The sequence below is a fragment of the Mauremys mutica genome, chromosome 7 (assembly GCF_020497125.1).
Source record: "Mauremys mutica isolate MM-2020 ecotype Southern chromosome 7, ASM2049712v1, whole genome shotgun sequence".
NCBI classification, from domain to species: domain Eukaryota; kingdom Metazoa; phylum Chordata; order Testudines; family Geoemydidae; genus Mauremys; species Mauremys mutica.
The window spans coordinates 96,497,827-96,516,105 of NC_059078.1; the positions used below are offsets into that span (position 1 = coordinate 96,497,827).

Here is an 18,279-nt window from a genome sequence, read left to right on the forward strand (position 1 = left end):
GTGATAGTAACCTTCACTAATGTTCATTCACAGGTAATCAAGTGAATAAAATTATTACATATAAATAATAAAAACAATAAGGGGTCCTTGTGGAACCTTAGAGACTAACAAATGTATTTGGGCATAAGCTTTCGTGGGCTAAAACCCACTTCATCAGATGCATGGAGTGTAACATACAGTAGAGAGGTATAAATACACAGCATATGAAAAGATGGGAGTTGCCTTACCAAGTGGGGGGGTCAGTGCTAACAAGCCAATTCAATTAAGTTGGAAGTGGGCTTCTCAACAGTTGATAAGAAGGAGTGGAAATCACTTTTGTAGTGCTAATGAGGCCAATGTAAACAAGGTGGCCCATTTCAAACAGTTGACAAGAACATGTGAGTATTTAGCAAGGGGAAATTAGTTTTTATAAAAACAACAAGGAGTACTTGTGGCACCTTAGAGACTAACTAATTTATTTAGTTTTTGTAGTGACCTATCCACTCCCAGTCTTTATTCAGACTAATTTGATGGTGTCCAGTTTGCAAATTATTTCCAGTTCTGCGGTTTCTCATTGGAGACTGTTTAAGTTTTTTTGTTGAAGAATTGCCACTTTTAAGTCTGTTATTGAGTGACCAGGGAGATTTGAAGTGTTCTCCTACTAGTTTTTGAATTTTATAATTCCTGATGTCAGATTTGTGTCCATTTATTCTTTTGTGTAGAGACTGTCCGGTTTGGCCAATGTGTATTTATACCTCCCTACTGTACGTTCCACTCCATGCATCCGATGAAGTGGGTTTTAGCCCACGAAAGCTTATGCCAAAATAAATTTGTTAGTCTCTAAGGTGCCACAAGGACTCCTCATTGTTTTTGCTGATACAGACTAACGTGGCTACCACTCTGAAACATATAAATAATAATAATCCCAAATGATACAATTTCCCCAGTCCAATTTTGTCTTACATTGTTTCCTTTTATAATAGTATAAAGTGGAAAGGGTTGGTTTATGCTAAAATCCCAAATACTCTAGGGCCCAGTCCTTTCTACAGCAAAAAACTGTGGAGCTTAGGACTAAATTTAGTAGCTGTGTCTTACAGATAGTTTATGATTTCATCGAGACAGTTTCTCTGATTAGCTGTCTCTTCAGAGTTAAAAGAAAATGTGTATAAAACAGTGAATTATTGTAAAAAGGGATAAGTGACCTTACAGCACAAATTCTGGCTTTTCTGCAAGCTTCAGAGCCTCGTGCATCCCTGCAGCTGATAGTTTCCGGTTGATATTCCTATATCTGCATTGTAGTAGATTGCGATAGGTTGTCCTCAGGTCCCGATTGAAGAAGGCATATATAAAGGGGTTAATGAGAGAGTTTGCATAACCCAACCATAGAAATGTTCTTTCAACCCAAAACGGGATGCAGCTGCATGCTGTACCACAGATAAAGGGTCTGGCAGTTGAAAGGATGAAAAATGGCAACCAGCACACAGTAAAGGCCCCAACAATAATTCCCAGGGTTGTGGCAGCTTTTTGTTCTCTCTTGAAGATGGAAATGTTTTTTCTATCATGTTTAAGGAGTCGTGAAAAATTTGTACATTCTTCTGATTCCTTGTGTAGCTTTATAACTCCATTCACAGAAACCATGCCTTCATTTTCTTCTGGCCGTGGGAAACCAGCAAACTTGTGTTTAGCAGCACTCCTCTTAGCAGCCTTGTAAATCTGATAGTACATGAAAAGCATCACTGACATCGGGATATAAAATGCAACCGCAGTGGAGTAAATTGTGTAACCAAAGTCTTGACTGATTAAACAAACTTTTTCATCATTCACATTTTGGGCCCAACCAAAAAGCGGTGGTATGGTGATAGAGGCAGAGAGGAGCCACACACACAGGATCATTTTAGCCATACATTTTCCATTCTGCCTCACAGGATATGTAAGCGGTCTTGTTATTCCAAGGTACCTAGAACAATAAGGTAGAGTTACTACATGGTTCATTGATTTATGGGTAAACTATTTCATGTGGCCTGCCATAAAGAGATTGAATAAATATTTTAGATTTTATTTTACATTCTCTATTCCTGTCTTCTGCACTTTTTCAAACTTGCAGTTAATTCATGTCAACTTAATCACCTTTAGGATAGGCAGAACCTGCTTTCCTGTAGAGACAGTTATTCTCCTAGGGTAAAATCCTGCCACTGAAGTCAATGGTAAAACTCCTATTCACTTTAGTGGGGCCAGGATTTCACCCCAGATGTAGAATCTTTCTAATTATGTAAAGACAGAAATCATTTTTTGCTTACAAAAGTTTTTTTTATAAAAGAGTCTGAAAGTTGGGTTTTTACTTAGCTAACTTCTGGAATTTAACCCTGGGTACATAGTCTACAATTCACCCAAAGAAGCAACTACTCTTTTACATTTTAACTTATAACTGTGCTTAGAGCAATATAAGTGATTTTACAAGAGGTATTCTATAAATAAAGTGTATAGATCCATGCCACTAAACTGGATAGGATACACTGTTTTACTCTTACCTTTGTGCTTCCAAGAGAAACAGACTTTGCAATTGTATTCCATGATTTGATCATTTTAGTAGTATATTATAATACATTTTATGATTACATAATTTCTTCAACACTCACATCAAGTGTTTATTAATTAAACAAAATAAAAATACATTACAACTTTCAATTCAACAATGCTTGAGAACAAAGGCATCTAGCTATAACTGATAAAAGTTATTACATTTAGGATTACAAAAGACTAAGAAAAGAAATTACATGCGTGCTATAGAAACAGTAGGGTTTGTCATAGAGTTTATGAATAAAATGCAGTCTACTGCCAGGTTTCCATGTTGTAAATGTTTCTTAAATGTTAGTTGTTGAACTTAGAATACAAATATTTTATTCTAAGAAACTTATGACTCAAGTTCCATTTAGATGGTGAGACTACTGTAAAGTGCCACACTGGTGCCCTAATTGCAAGGTAGCAAATTATGGCTAATGCGACTTCTTTAAGTAAGAATCCGGTGGCAACAATCACTCAGCAACATCACTGACGTTAAGCATCACTGGCATGACAGGAGTGTGAAAGGTAGACTTTGGTAACTGTGTCATATCCTTCACAGCCTGGACTGGCCAGTTACAGTGAGCTTCTAGTCAAATCATTCTGTACTTCTGAAGTCTGGGCCAGGAGTGGGCTGAGAATGGTTATTGTGGTTGGCTGGAATTGCACCTCCATGATAAGTGATCGCATATTGTAACATAGATACTAGTAAAAGTTATAGCATTTTTGTTGTTTTCATTCTCTCTCACCTTTTGCATTAGAATATTATCTCCTGCTAAGTCTTGGAGTCCTGGAGACAAGCTGTAGATGTCGTGGAGAATTCTATTCCGTGAAATCACTGGCTGGAGATTGTGCCAGCACGATGAACAGAAAGTTCCCCAAGGCATTCCAAGATGTAAAAATCAGAGTTCATACTGGAAAGGTCTGGAGTTCAATTGTCACAGGACAGAAAGTGCCTGACCAAGGAACTTTCAAAATGGCAGTTTATTAGCTGAAACATTTTAAGGTTTGTGTTGGTACTATAAATGGGTGAAGTACAACAGCTCACACTCATAATGAAGCCAATGGGACTACTTTTTGGGGGTTAAATCCTGCTAGCCTCAACTGAGTTAAATTACTAGCATGACTGAGCATTAATCAAAAGTCACTTGTAATGCAGTTTCACAGTTCAGGGCAACTGAACCTGTATTTCCGTTCAGTGGTTCATCAGTGGCACCCACACTCAGGCTTCCAGCTGTTGCCTTTCTTGGGTGGAGATCTGACATGGGCAGGGGTCAGCAACCTATGGCACACATGCCAAAGGCAGCACGAGAGCTGATTTTCAGTGGCACTCACACTGCCAGGGTCCTGGCCACCAGCTTCAGGGCTCTGCTGCCAGCTTGGGGTTCCGTCTGCCAGCCCCCTGCCAGCTGGGGTTCCGTCTGCTGGCCCCAGGTCCCAGCCACCAGTCCAGGTGGCTCCAGTGCTGGCCTGGGGCTCTGCTCCTGGCCTCGGCCCAGTGCTCTGCAGCCACCCCCAGCTGTGACCCACTGACCCCAGCCTGGGGCAGTAAGGGGTGCAGACAGGGGCAAGAGAGGGTGCAGCTCCGCACCCCCACCTTAAAAATTGTTCCGGCACCACCAGGATATTTTTAAGTCCTGATTTGCTGCTTACATCACTATCATCGGCACATGGAACAGTGCACTGCATTTGACGTTGTGCATCCCGTCTGTCATGATTTTTTTTTCCACTGTGAGTTGAGGGGTACATTTGACAAAATGTCAGCTCCTAAGAAAGCAAAGTTAGATGTCCATTCCTTTCAGCCTTCTTGGACAGACATTTGGATTCATTCAAAAGAATGCCCATGCTGTTTGTGCTTTCTGTTGTGAAAATGTTGTTTGTCACACATCAAGTGTTTGACATTTTCAAATGAAGCACAAGAAAACCTTTCTTGACGAAGCAGACAAGACTGAATCAATCAAAAAGGCAGTAGCAGGATATGAGAAGCAAAGCAATATTTTTAAATGCTTAAGTGTAAGTAAAAATCAAGCCACAGAAGGAAGCTACAAGATTGCACAGTGCATTGCAAAAAATAGAAAGCCATTTACAGGTGGGATAGGGTGACCAGATGTCCTGATAAAATCGGGACTGTCCCGATTTTGAGGAGTTTGTCCCACGTCCTGACCAGAGTACGGTCAGGACGCCATTTGTCCTGATATTTTGTTTCCTGGTCTTCGGCGGCAATTCGGCGGAGAGTCCTTCAGTTGTGGACGGTCTTCGGTGGTATTTCAATGGCGGGTGCTTCTCTTTGGCGGCAAGGTTTATTACCCACCGCTGAAATACTGCCGAAGACCATCCACGACTGAAGGGCTCTTTGTCAAATTGCTGCCGAACTCCCAGACGAGTGAGTGTAAAAAAAATGCCCCCCCCCCCTTGCAGTGGTCTCGATATTTTCCCCTTAACATCTGGTCACCCTAAGGTGGGGAATATATAAAAGAAGTTTTTCTCAGAAATTCAGAGGTTTTGTTCAATGATTTGCCAAATAAAGATACGATCATATCTAAAATAAAAGAACTGCTTGTCTCTGCCACAACAGTTGAGAGGCGCATAAGCGAAATGGCAGAAAACCTTAACGAAAAGCAGATAACTGCATTAAAAGACACAGCAGTGTTTAGCATTGCAGTTGATGAGAGCGTGGATATAAATGAAGTTCCATGTTTGGAAATTGTTGCAAGATATTGCTTCCAGTGAAATCCAAGAGGAATTTTGTTGCCTAAAACCCCTGCATGGCACAACAAAGGGGGAAGATAGAGTGGAAAGTTTTGTAAACCATTTTGAAGAACAAGGAGTTGACATCAGAAAAATATTTTGTGACACAACCGATGGTGCTCCTGCCAAGATCAGAAAACAAAAGAGATTTGTAAAGTTACTTGAAGATCAAATTGGCCACCCGACAGTCAAATTTCACTGTATCATCCATCAAGAAAACCTGTATGCTAAAATTTCTAATTCAGAGCTTAATAATGTGATGAATACAGCGGTGCGAATTGTGAATTTCCTTGTTGCTCAATCTGCTTTGACTCACAGACAGTTTCAAGCACTTGGTGGCTAAGTCGTGGCAAGGTTTTGGTACGCTTTGTAAACTGTTTTGATGCAATCAAGGCCTTTTTGTCGGAAAAAGGACAAAACTACCCCAAACTGGATGACAAATGGCTGTGTAAGCTCATGTTTCTAACAGACATCACCACTCACCTAAATGAACTCAACCTCTGTCTGCAGGGTGCAGGGCAAATGTTTCTGGATCTTTATAAAGCCTGGAAGTCATTTGTTGTAAAACTAGCACTTTTTTCTCAGGGTATTCGAACTTCGACTTTCCGCTACTTCCAGCACATAAAAGAGCTATCGACACGTTGCAGTGTCAATGTCGATGATTGGAATGTACATGCAAGAACTGAAATCAGAATTTTCTGACAGATTTCAAGATTTCCAGCGATTTGGCCCAATGCTTTCTTTTCTAATTAAACCTGAAAAGTTCAACGGAAGCGACTTGGATTTGTCTGTATTTCAGTGGATGAGTGTTGAAGATTTCAAAATGCAGCTCATTCTGTTAAAAAGCTCAGAATTGTGGGCATCAAAGTTTGGAGATCTGCTGAGTGCACTTGAAGCTACCGAGAGAGCTCATTGGGCCTCTATTCTGACCTGCTGGACTCCCTGCCAGTGAAATTTAACTGTTTGAAGAAAATTGTGTTTGCAATGCTTTCAGCATTTGGATCCACCATGCCTGTGTGAACAGGTATTTTCACACATGAAATCCATCCTCTGTCCTTCTTGGAGCCGGTTAACGACTGATCACTCAGAAGTCTGTGTGCATCTTAAAGTATCCAAATACTTGCCAGACGTTGGAAAACTCAGCAAGGAAAAGCAAGGGCAAGGATCACACTAAACTGATAAGATCTGCATTTTAATTTAATTTTAAATGAAACTTCTTAAACATTTTAAAAATCTTTATTTACTTTACATACAACAATAGTTTAGTTATATAATAATGACTTAGAGAGAAAGACCTTCTAAAAACATTAACATGTATTACTGGCACGCAAAACCTTAAATTAGAGTGAATAAATGAAGGGTACGTCTACACTACGGGATTATTCCGAATTTGCATAAACCGGTTTTGTAAAACAGAATTTATAAAATCGGGTGGAGCGCGGCCATACTAAGCACATTAAATCGGTGGTGTGCGTCCATGGTCCGTGGCTAGCGTCGATTTCTGGAGCGTTGCACTGTGGGTAGCTATTCCCTAGCTATCCCATAGTTCCCGCAGCCTCCCCCGCCCCTTGGAACTTCCGGGTTGAGATCCCAGTGCCTGATGGGGCAAAAATCATTGTCGCGGGTGGTTCTGGGTAAATGTCGTCAGTCACTCCTTCGTCTGGGAAAGCAACGGCAGACAAGCATTTCGCGCCTTTTTCCCCTGGATTGCCCTGGCAGATGCCATAGCATGGCAATCATGGAGCTTTTTTTGCCGTTTGTGACTCTCACCGTATGTGTACTAGATGCCGCTCACAGAGGCGATTCAGCAGCGCTACACAGAAGCATGCTTTTGCTTTTGCATGACAGCAGAGATGGTTACTAGCCATATTGCACCATCCAAACCCTTCCATAAATTGGAACTGAGGATGATCATGGCTACCAGTCCTTTTGTACCATTTGCTGCTAGTGCCCCTGGTCAATCAGCCAGGGGCGCAAAAGCCAAGAGTGGTTACTAGCCATATTGCACCTTCCATCGTTTTGTACCATTGGCTGCTGTCATAAGTGCCCCTGGCCGATCAGCCAGGGGCGCAAAAGCAAAAATTGGGAATGACTCCCTGAGTCAATCCCTCCTTTTTGGTATCTAAAAATAGAATCAGTGCTGCCTAATATAGGCAAGTGTGCTAGAGAACCACCTGCTCTGTGTCAGAGCCCGCAGAAATTATTATCTGTATGCTATTCACAGGGGGTGCTCCTGTAACAACCCCACCTGTTGATTCCGTTCTTCCCCCAGCCTTTCTTGGCTACCGTAGCATTGTCCCCCCACTTGTGTGATGAATTAATAAAGAATGCAGGAATAAGACACACTGACTTGTTAGTGAGAAATGAGTGGAAGGCAGCCTCCAGCTGCTATGATAGTCCAGACAGGACATTAAGCAGTGTGTAGGAGAGAAGCCCAGCATCCCACTGCTAGTCCAGGGGCAACTGAATCTTTTCTTTACACATGAAGGGTGGGGGCTGATGGAGCTCAGCCCCCTGTTGCTATGATGAGGATGGTTACCAGCCATATTGCACCATCCATCCACCAGAAAAAATTAGGGCCAATAGGCTGATGACGAGGACGGTTACCAGTCCTTTTGTACCATCAGCTGAGGCTGATGATGAGGATGGATTTCCATCCTTTTGTACCATCAGCCGCCCATGGCGGGGGGGGGGAGCAAGGATGTTGGTGTTGAGTGCTGCACTATCGCGTCTATCTGCAGCATTCAGTAAAGATAGGGTGACATGTAAAAGAGTCAGAGGATTGTTTTACCTTTCGCTTCTGGGGGTGGGTGGGGGGTGGGTGAGTAGATTGCCAAGCTATGCCCTGACCCGCGGGCACTGTGTTTGACCCTAGAAGCATTTGGAGCTCAGCCAAGAATGCAAATAACTTTAGGAGGCTGCAGGAACTGTGGGATAGCTTCAGTCCTCCAGTCCATGCGCATCCATTTGATTCTTTGGCTTTCCGTTACGCTTGTCACGCTGCAGTGCGCTGAGTCCCTGCTATGGCGTCTGTCTGGAGATTTTTTAAAAATGATTTTGAATTTCGTCTTCTGTAACAGAGCGCTGATAGAACAGATTTGCCTGCCCTTACAGCGATCACATCTGCATGGTCCATGCTGGAGCTCTTTCTTTATTTTGATTTTTAACTGCATCGCCACACGTGCTGATCGGAGCTCCACGCTGGGCAAACAGGAAATATTCAAAAGTTCGCGGGGCTTTTCCTGTTTACCTGACCACTGCATCCGAGTTCAGATTGCGGTCCAGAGCGGTCACTGGTGCACTGTGGGATAGCTCCCGGAGGCCAATACCATCGATCAGCGTCCACACTAACCCTAATCCGATATGTTAATACCGATACTAGCGTTACTCCTCTCGTTAGGGAGGAGTACAGAAACCGGTTTAAAGAGCCATTAAAATCGATATAAGGTGCCTCCTAGTGTGGACGGTTTTGGCGTTAAATCGGTTTTACGCTCCTAAAACCGATTTAAACGCCTAGTGTAGACCAGGCTGAAGACTCGGCACCCCACTTCCAAAAGGTTGCCGACCCCTGGACTAGGGTATTTCTAGGCTGGACAGTTCCCTGCCTTCACTGTCTTATTCCCAGCAGAGATAGGGAATACCTGCTTGCTCTCTCTTCAGAGATGGTTAACAGAGTGATTGTCTACAGTTTTAAGTTCCCATACAGTTCTTTCTAGGCAGGCCTATTTTTTCTTAAACTAAAAACCATTACAGAGAAAGCATATTAAGAAGCTGCCTGCATGCTAATAAGCTTGCCAGAGATTAACCCAACTCTAGCATGGGCTTTGGAAGGAGCAGCCCTTCAATGTGATGATTTAAGAAATATTTACAACATGTGATGACAAGCTCATAACAGTTTCAGTTCAGAACAAGCATGGTCAGAACACATTGTCCACCCTTTATACAGTTCAGGGGTCTTTGATCTGGAGTTTCCAGGAGCAGGTAATTAGTAGACAATGGGTTTTTCTTCCCCAGGAAGGACCTAGCTTCAAAAGTGTGGATTCAAAGAGGGTCATTTGCATTCCCCTTGCCCCCAGGCACTTTCCTAGGAAATCCACTTCATGGGTATTGTTAAAAAAAAAAAGCCCTTTGAAGTTCCTAATACCTTCCAGCGGTTGTATTAATCTCTTATAGAAGATATACACATGCAATTCCACAATAACATACACAGAACTGCATTTTTAATACAATGGATCCCAAAGGTATTAAAACTACTTCAACAAGGTTTAACTTAATTCAATAAAGTTCATTCAGGACATTACAGAATATTGTCAGTCAGACATAGCTTTACAGAAATCAACACAGGATATGGTCCTTTGAGAGCTTCGTACCTGAAGGGCATGAGCAATAGCAGCAGACACGTGTTCCTGGGATGCATAGTTCTATATATGTCCAACTATTTCATACCTTATCATGGAAAACAATCAGGCTATGATGATGGGGGCCAAGGGTATATAGCTTGAGGGATTAAACTAAGTTTCAGTGAAAGACAAATTTGCGCATTATACATGTTGATTTTAGGAATGCCCAGTGCTGCAATTTAATACATCCAAATGTAACCAAAAAGTTAATGTAAGCAAATATATATCCATACGAATTAAAATGCATTAGTAAAATGTGGTGTCAGTAAAGCTGAGTCCCACAATGTATTCTATTAGAAATTAAAATGAACTAATTTACATAAAAACATACTGGTTTCCTTTCTACCCTATCTACTTCTGTTAAATGTAATGGGCTGGAAAAACTAAACAGGCATAAATCAAGTAACCTTCATATCTCTTATCTGAGTGCATAAATTGCATTAACCTTGAAAATTTAGATACAATCTTAAAATAACATTAATCATTGCCACTGTATAATATGCTGGAGATTACAGAATGGTTTAACAAAAACTCATGCCTTTCTGAACTATTGTGTCACTATTGAGTAGCAGAAAATTGAGTAGGTTCTGTAATACAGTCAGTATTATTATTATTACCTTCCAAAAGTTACTGAGTAGGAAGCAGCAGTGCCATTTAGAGAGGGCGGGGGCACCAGCCCCCTGCCTCTCCCGGAGTTTCGGACCACAGGCTGGGAGCGTCCCCTCCCCCTGTTGCTTGCTCCTCTCCCCTCACCAGCCGGGAGTTGTGCCTCCCCAGTCTGACATGGTGCTCCTGGTAGGAAGCAATTGTTTTCAGATACTGTTTGGACAAAAGCAGCATCCAAGGAGTCTGTAACCTCTTCAGGCCTTGCTGACATGGAAGGAAAGAGGTTGCATTGTCCAAAACTTCCTGTCTGGTTATTGGTTTTTAGAATCCTTACTACAAGGAAGAGGAAGGATGATCTTTAAGGTACTGGGCTGGGACTCAGGAGATTGGGGTTCACTTTTTGGCTCAACCAAAGACATCCTATGTTATCTTGGGCAAATCTCTGAGCCTGAGTTCCAACCTGAAAAATGAGGCTAATAATATTTCCTTTTCCACACTCTTTGTCTTGTCTACTTAGCTCTTCAGGGAAGGGGCTTACAATGTCTGTTGCTATGCATACATGCAGTGCCAAGCACAATGGAGTTTCAACCTAAACTGGGGCCTCTAAGCAATGTCATATATATATATATAAGAACACAAAATCATAACTATTGAGCTCATACCATTATCTTAGTTACTGGTCCCAGTGGATCAAGTTTGAAATTAGCACCCTATGCAAGCCCACTAATCACAGAGTCCCAGCAGGCATAAACCCACATTGAATTTGGCCTATTTACATACTGTTCATAGAATCATAGAATATCAGGGTTGGAAGGGACCTCAGGAGGTCATCTAGTCCAACCCCCTGCTCAAAGCAGGACCAATCCCCAGACAGATTTTTGCCCAGATCCCTAAATGGCCCCCTCAAGGATTGAAACCCTGGGTTTAGCAGGCCAATGCTCAAACCACTGAGCTATCCCTCCCCCTGTTCAGGGCCAGCTCCAGGCCCCAGCACGCCAAGCGCGTGCTTGGGGCAGCATGCCGCGGGGGGCGCTCTGCCGGTCGCCGGGAGGGCGGCAGGCGGCTCCGATGGACCTCCCGCAGGCGTGCCTGCAGAGGGTCTGCTGGTCCCGCAGCTTCGGTGGACCCCCGCAGGCGTGCCTGCGGCTCCGGTGGACCTCCTGCAGGCGTGCCTGCGGATGCTCCATCGGAGCTGCGGGACCAGCGGACCCTCCACAGGCACATCTGCAGGAGGTCCACCGGAGCCGCGGGACCGGCGGCCGCCAGAGCACCCCCCGCGGTGTGCCGCCGTGCTTGGGGCGGCGAAATTGCTAGAACCGCCCCTGCCCCTGTTGAATATATTCACACTATTAGCAATGGAACATATCAAATAAACGGTATTCTCTCTCTTTTCCAAAACCGATAAGGGCTGTTGAGGTACATAGAAAAGTGAGACAGGCTGGAATTGACAGCAGCCCTGCAGGGTGGCTATGAAAACAAATAATCCCCGTAATTTTATTATGATGTATACAGCCCCCAAAAGTGTGATGGGGATTAGAATCTGTAGTGAACTAGACCCTACAATGTGGCACCAGACTTTTAAAAAGACAGATCCCTTCTCCACAGGCCTGCCGACAGCAATTCTGGGCCCCACGGCAGAATAGTCAATGGGCCCCAACGCACGCACAAGCCACCGTCACGATCCACCTGACATTCCTCCAGGGCAGATTGGCAGAGGTTTTTCGCCTTCCTCTGCAGCATGGGGCACAGGTCACTTTCCGGAGGATTCTCTGCAGCTTGAGGTCAGGGCCGTCCTTAGGCATAGGCAGAATAGGCAGCTGCCTAGGGCACCACTAGGTCTGGGGGCACCACTCTGCCGGGAGCCTGGACAGATGGGAAGCAGTGGAGCATGTGTAACAGCAGGCTGCTGGGTCCTAGAGAGAGCCGAATGCAGCACAGGCTGAGGGAGGGGATTGGCTGCTGGGGTCTCTGGGAAGGGGAGAGGGTAGGGGTTGGGGAAGGAACTCACCTGTGAGTGTGACTCTTCCCCCCCACCCTCCCGGCTGAGGTGAGGTGAGGCAGGCTCTGCGGCTCTGGAACCAGTATCCTTGTCCCCCATAACATCCATTCTTCTCCCCCCCTGCCCCATGGAGCACCCCCTCCTTTCTCCCTCCTCCCCAGGAGCATCCCTCTCTCTCTCCTCCCTCCCCTCCGTCAGGGCTGGGTTGGGTGAGGTGCTGTGGGGTAGGTGGGGGGAGGAGGCTGCCTGTCTGCTGAGGAATGAAAGTGAAAGTAGGCAGGGCCGGCTCCAGACCCCAGCGTGGCAAGCACGCGCGTGGGGCGGCCCTTTCCCGGGGGGGTGGCAGGCTGGGCCAGCGGACCTGCCGCAGTCATGCCTGCGGGAGGTCCACCGGAGCCCCGGGACGACCGGACCTGCCGCAGGCATGACTGCGGACGGTTCACTGGTCCCGCGGCTCGGCTGGACCTCCCGCAGGCATGACTGCGGCAGCTCAAGCGGAGCCGCCGGACCTGCGAACCGTCCGCAGCTGCGGGAGGTCCAGCTGAGCCACGCGACCAGCGGGCCCTCCGCAGTCATGCCCGCGGGAGGTCCGCTGCTCCCGCGGCTCCGGGGCGCCTCCCGCGCATGACTGCTTGGGGCGGCCAAAAAGGTAGAGCCGCCCCTGCTTCCAGGACTGGAATGTCACACAGGGCTGGGCTGGGGTTAGCCAGATGTGTGAAAAATCAGGACAGGGGGTTGGGGTAGGGTGACCAGATGTCCCTATTTTATAGGGCCAGTCCCAATTCTGGGGTCTTTTTCTTATATAGGCTCCTTTTACACACATCCCCCGGTCCTGATTTTTCACACTTGCTGTCTGGTCACTCTAGGTGGGGGTAATTGGTGCCTATATAAGACAAAGCTCCAAATATCGGGACTGGCCCTATAAAATCAGGACATTTGGATCTGGGCACCCTAGCTGGGGAGCGCCTCTCCCCCAGGCTGGCAGCTGCCAGCGATCCACCTCATCCCGGGGGGAGCTGCACAGGGCAGGATGAGCTGCTGTGGCTCCATGGGTGACCCTGAGATCAGATGCTGTGCTAACTTCACCATGGTCCGTTGGGCTGGTGGTGGTGCCCATTGGCGTGTGATTGGACCTGAGGGTTTGCTGCTGCTGTTGCCACTCTGCACCCCAAGAGGTGGATTTTGGGGTCTACTGCAGCTGTTGGACCAGCAGGCTGGGGGGAGGGGAGCCAAGCATGAAAGCAGTACTGTGTTGCCATTTAGATTGTCATTTAACAACTTTGTTTGCCAAAAATTCTTGCTAACAATCCTGAACCCAATTTCAATATTTTTTTTTAAAAAAAAAATCAATATCTTAGCCAAAAACAGAAAATTAAGTTGTTGACAATTATTAGTGACAGGTTTGGTTTGAGGCACAGAGTGGGCCAGTTTTCATCAGAGAAACAAAAAATGTTGACTGACTTTCCTATAGCCTGTTACTCCTGATAAGAGCCCTCCAACAACTGTAATATGCTCATCTCCTTACTAGTGTATAAAGCAGGGGTTGGCAACCTATGGCACACGCGCCAAAGGTGGCAGGTAAGCTGATTTTTGATGGTACGCAGCGGCAGGCTGAGCGGCTCAGCCCATCACTGCTCTGGGGTTCCGGCTGCTGCCCTATTGCAAGCTGGGATACCGGCCGTCGGCCCCACTCAGCACCTGCTGCTGGCCTGGGGACCCCCAAGGAACCCCAGGCTGGCAGCGGGCTGAGCAGGCCGGCTGAACCACTCAACCTGCTGTCAGCCTGGGGTTCCATTCATTCAGCTGGCAGCGGGCTGAGCAGGGCCGGTGGAGGGTTGAGTGGCTCAGTCTGCTGTCAGTTTGGGGTGCCGGCAGCACTCAGCCTACTGCTACTCCAGGGTTCCGGCTGCCAGCCCCTTGCCAGTCAGGAGCCCAGCCGCCAGCCCCACTCTGCCTCCTGCCAGCCTGGGTGAGCAGAATCCCAGGCTGGTAGCGGGCTGAGGGGGGTTGGCAGCCGGGATCCTGGCTGGCAGGAGTTGGTGGTCAGAACCCCAGACCAGCAGCGGGCTGAGCAGGGCCTGGGATCCTTGTCTAGGGTTCCAGCCACCAGCCCCGCTCAGCCTGCTGCCGGTCTGGGGTTTCATTTACTCAGCTGGAAGTGGCCTGAGCAGGACCGGTGGCCAGGACCTCAGATAATAACAATAGTTTATTTATATAATATAGACATAGAGAGATACCTTCTACAAACGTTAAAATGTATTGCTGGCACAAGAAACGTTAAATTACAGTGAACTTGGCACACCACTTCTGAAAGGTTGCCGACCCCTGGTATAGACTGACCATATGTTGTACTAAGATTCTCCTGCTTTTTTTTTTTTCCTGTGAGTCAGTATAGCTTTTGCCAGCCCAGAAGTTGGGCAGCCAATGTTTTACGTTTTCACAATGTTTTCTCCAACTTTCATAAAGTAAATACATAGTTAATATGAGTTTAAAAGGCCAGGGACACTTCCTTGTGAAGAATCTGTACAGCAGATCATGCTAGAGCTGTGAAAATGTTAGTTTTTGATGGAACTTTAGAGGCAGTGATTTATCATGTATTTTATCATGTGAATGTGCTGCTATTGCTAATGTCTTTCCAAACAAAAATAAGGTACAATAGGACTTCTGTAACATTTCTGTGCTACCTTAATCTAGATGAGATGATTCTGTGCTGACTTCATTTTGGTCACTTTGTGCTTTACCTAGCAGCAAAACTAGGGTTATATTTTCCCACTGTTTGGAAACCCAGCTTATTAAACTGATTTTGCAGCCAAAAAAGCCAGAAAGATTGCTTTTAATTAAAAACAAATCTTTGTTTCAATACCTCTTCATAGAAATTTCCCATAAAATTTTGACAAATTAAAAAAATTATATTATTTGCATCATTCTGTCAAATCAGAATTTTTTCTATAGTGCTACTTCTTTAGTGCTAGTGCCTCAGCATTACAGTGTACTTAATTAAGTTAAACTGGTTTTAATAACGTGAATGTGGCAAGTTTTCCAATAGTGTAAGCTTATATTTGTGTTGCTAAGAGCAGATCAGGCACAGGGGCACCAGTTTAATAATCTCGCCTAGGGCACCAAAAATCTTAAGGACGGCCCTGCTTGAGGTCTTCAAACCGCAATTTGGGGACTTTGATAACTCAGACATAGGCTAGGGGTTTGTTATAGAAGTGGATGGGTGGGATTCTGTGGCCTGCACTGTGCAGGAGGTCAGACTAGATGATCATAATGGTCCCTTCTGACCTTAAAGTCTATGAGTTTATAAGGGCGGTGCTGCGCCTGTGCTGGCTGGTGCCCAGCAAGCTGCCGGCTGTGCTTCTGGTGCCCAGAGAGCTGCTGGCATGGCCAGGGTTCCCACATGCCTGCCCGGTAGAGTTGCCAACTGTCTAATTGCGCAAACCCAAAGAGCCTTGCCCTGACCCCTGCCATGTCCCTTTCCTGAGATCATGCCCATGTCCCACCCCTTCTCCAAGGCCCCGCCCCTGCTCACTCCATTCCCCACCCGCTTCCACTGCTTGCTCTCCCCGACCCTCACTTTCACCAGGCTGGGGCAGGGGGTTGGGGTGCAGGTTCTGGGAGGGAGTTTGGGTGCGGGAGGGGGTGTGAGTTCAGGCTCTAGGAGGGAGTTTGGGTGCAGGAGGGGGTGCGGGGCTGGGCTCGAGGAGGAAGTCTGGGTGCTGGGTGCAGGCTCTGGGCTAGAGCAGGGGGTTGGGGTGCAGGAGAGGATGCGGGGTCAGGCTCTAGGAGGAAGTCTGGGTGCTGGGTGCAGGCTCTGGGCTAGGGCAGGGGGTTGGGGTACGGGAGTGGGTTTGGGTGCAGGAGAGAGTGAGGGGTGCAGGCTCTGAGAGGGAGTTGAGGTGCAGGAGGGAACCAGGGGGTCGGTGCTTACCTTGGGTGGCTCCCAAAAGTGACCAGCACACCCCTCTGTCAGTGGCTCCTAGGCGGGGGGCCCAAGGGGTCTCCGCGCACCACTTCCCACAGGCACCGCCCCTGCAGCTCCCATTGGCTGCAGTTCCCGGCCAATGGGATTTGCGGAGTAGGTGCTCAGGGTGGAGGTAGCACGGGGAGACCGCCTGCATCCCTCCCAGGGGCTGCAGGTACATTAGCCACTTCTGGAATCCGGATTCAAGTGGAGCGAGGTCGGGCAGGAAGCCTGCCTTAGCCCCGCTGCATTGCCAGCAGCAGCTGGGGGCCCTGGGCCCTTTTAAATCACCTAGGCCCCTGGACAACTGCACTCTTTGCCCCCGCCCTGTTGGCAGGCCTGTTTCTCCATGAGGAGAAGAGTGATAGTCACAATTGTAGAAGCTGGCTGCTCTAGATAGTTATTTTCCCAAGTCTCTTGACCTAGAGATTTAAATACCACATAGTGTCAAGCCACAATACCAGCAGCAGCAGCAGAATGTACCTTCTGACTCTGATTCTCTACAGCAATATTATAAACATTCACTGTTTCTTCCATTTATGGATGTTTTATTCCTACAAATAAATGACAGACTTGGAGCTGACAGTAAAACTTTTTCAAATGTTATTGCTTTCAGCAAATATAACTAGTGAACTTGAACATTCGGTCACCACTTTTCACATTTACCCACTAATAAACATCAGGTCTCTACTGAATAACAAAAATAGAGAAGATACTTACAAAGAAAAGAGACCTTACTCAATACTATTAGTAAAACTCCAGCTCAGTGTGACCTAATATTCTTTTGTAATATTTACCGTATTGTTAAGGATATTTATTTTCACTGTAGGTTACAGCTCCTCGGGAACATTCTTTTTTACATTTTGGGATTTTTGATATACTATTGATGCACTACAATGACTATAGAAAATGGTCTATATCCAACAATGCTAATTTATTCCCTGTACTTTCATATTAATTACAGATGACACAACCACCTCACTTACTACAGTGTGTTAAACTATACAGAAAGCTATAGCAAGTGCTTTGGGCTATAACATTCACAGAGAAAGCAGCATGCTCTAGAGGATAGGGCACTGGACAGGCACTCCCAAAAGCAGAGTTCTGGACCTGACCTGGAATGTAAGCTTGGGCAAGTCACTTTACTTCTCTGTGCCTCTTTTTCCCCTCCCATCCTTTGTCAGTTTTTGTCTATTTACATTGCAATTTGTTTGGGCCAACGACTGTCTCTCTCACTATGTGGTTGTTCAGCAACTAGTGCAACAGGGCCTTGATCTCAATTGGGATCTCTAGGAGCTTCTATAATACAAATAATAAACTATATAGTATTTATGGTCAGTATGGAGACCTTTGAGTCCTTGAAACTATAAAATGGTGCGGAGGCTATTTCATCTCCAGCAGTACAGGAGTGAGTGCCTGTAGACACCCATCTATCACAGATGTGGCAGGCTTTTCAGAACTCTCTCATCACATCTCTCTGAATGTCCCTGCATTTGTGCTTGAAGCATATGACAGTTCCATGTGTGTAACGGAAGCCATTGACTGAACCTCCAACCACAGTTGCCAAGGCTTTTCTTGGATGAGTATGGAGTAAAAATGGAAAAACTGCAGAAGACAAATCTACTTGGAATCCACATATTTTGTTTAGTTACTACTTAAATCTTGAATAGGGTTTGGCTTGGCTTGCCTTGCCATCAGGGCCAGCCCACATTTTGGCACTTGAGGCGGGGAGCTCAAATGATGCCCCCATGTCTCCTTGCTTGGGCCAAAACTTTGAAAGGTCTCAATTCTGCCTTCTTCCTGTTTTACTCCTCTCATTGGGGTAGGTAGCAGAGCAGTACCATAACAACTTAAAATGCCTTGGTCAAAAATTTTAAGTAACACTTAACTTTCAAATGCCTGAACAGCAAATGTTACTTTTCTTGTCTGCATAGTAAACACTGGCATTTTTATCTGTTTGAATAATCAAAGTAGTGCTTTCCGTGCCTTCTTGGTTGCAAAGATTTGAACTGCTTCCTGAAGGT

The 18,279-nt window shown here is 45.9% G+C and overlaps 1 protein-coding gene across 1 annotated transcript in view; it reads right to left on the minus strand.

The window, feature by feature from the left end:
- HTR7 (5-hydroxytryptamine receptor 7) overlaps positions 1-18,279 on the minus strand; it is a 69,123-nt gene that overhangs the window by 18,651 nt on the left and 32,193 nt on the right. The window contains exon 2 of the mRNA XM_045024784.1: positions 1,182-1,936. Within this exon, the coding sequence (XP_044880719.1) occupies positions 1,183-1,936 (754 nt within the window). The 3' untranslated portion in view covers position 1,182. The remainder of the gene's footprint in view (positions 1-1,181; positions 1,937-18,279) is intronic.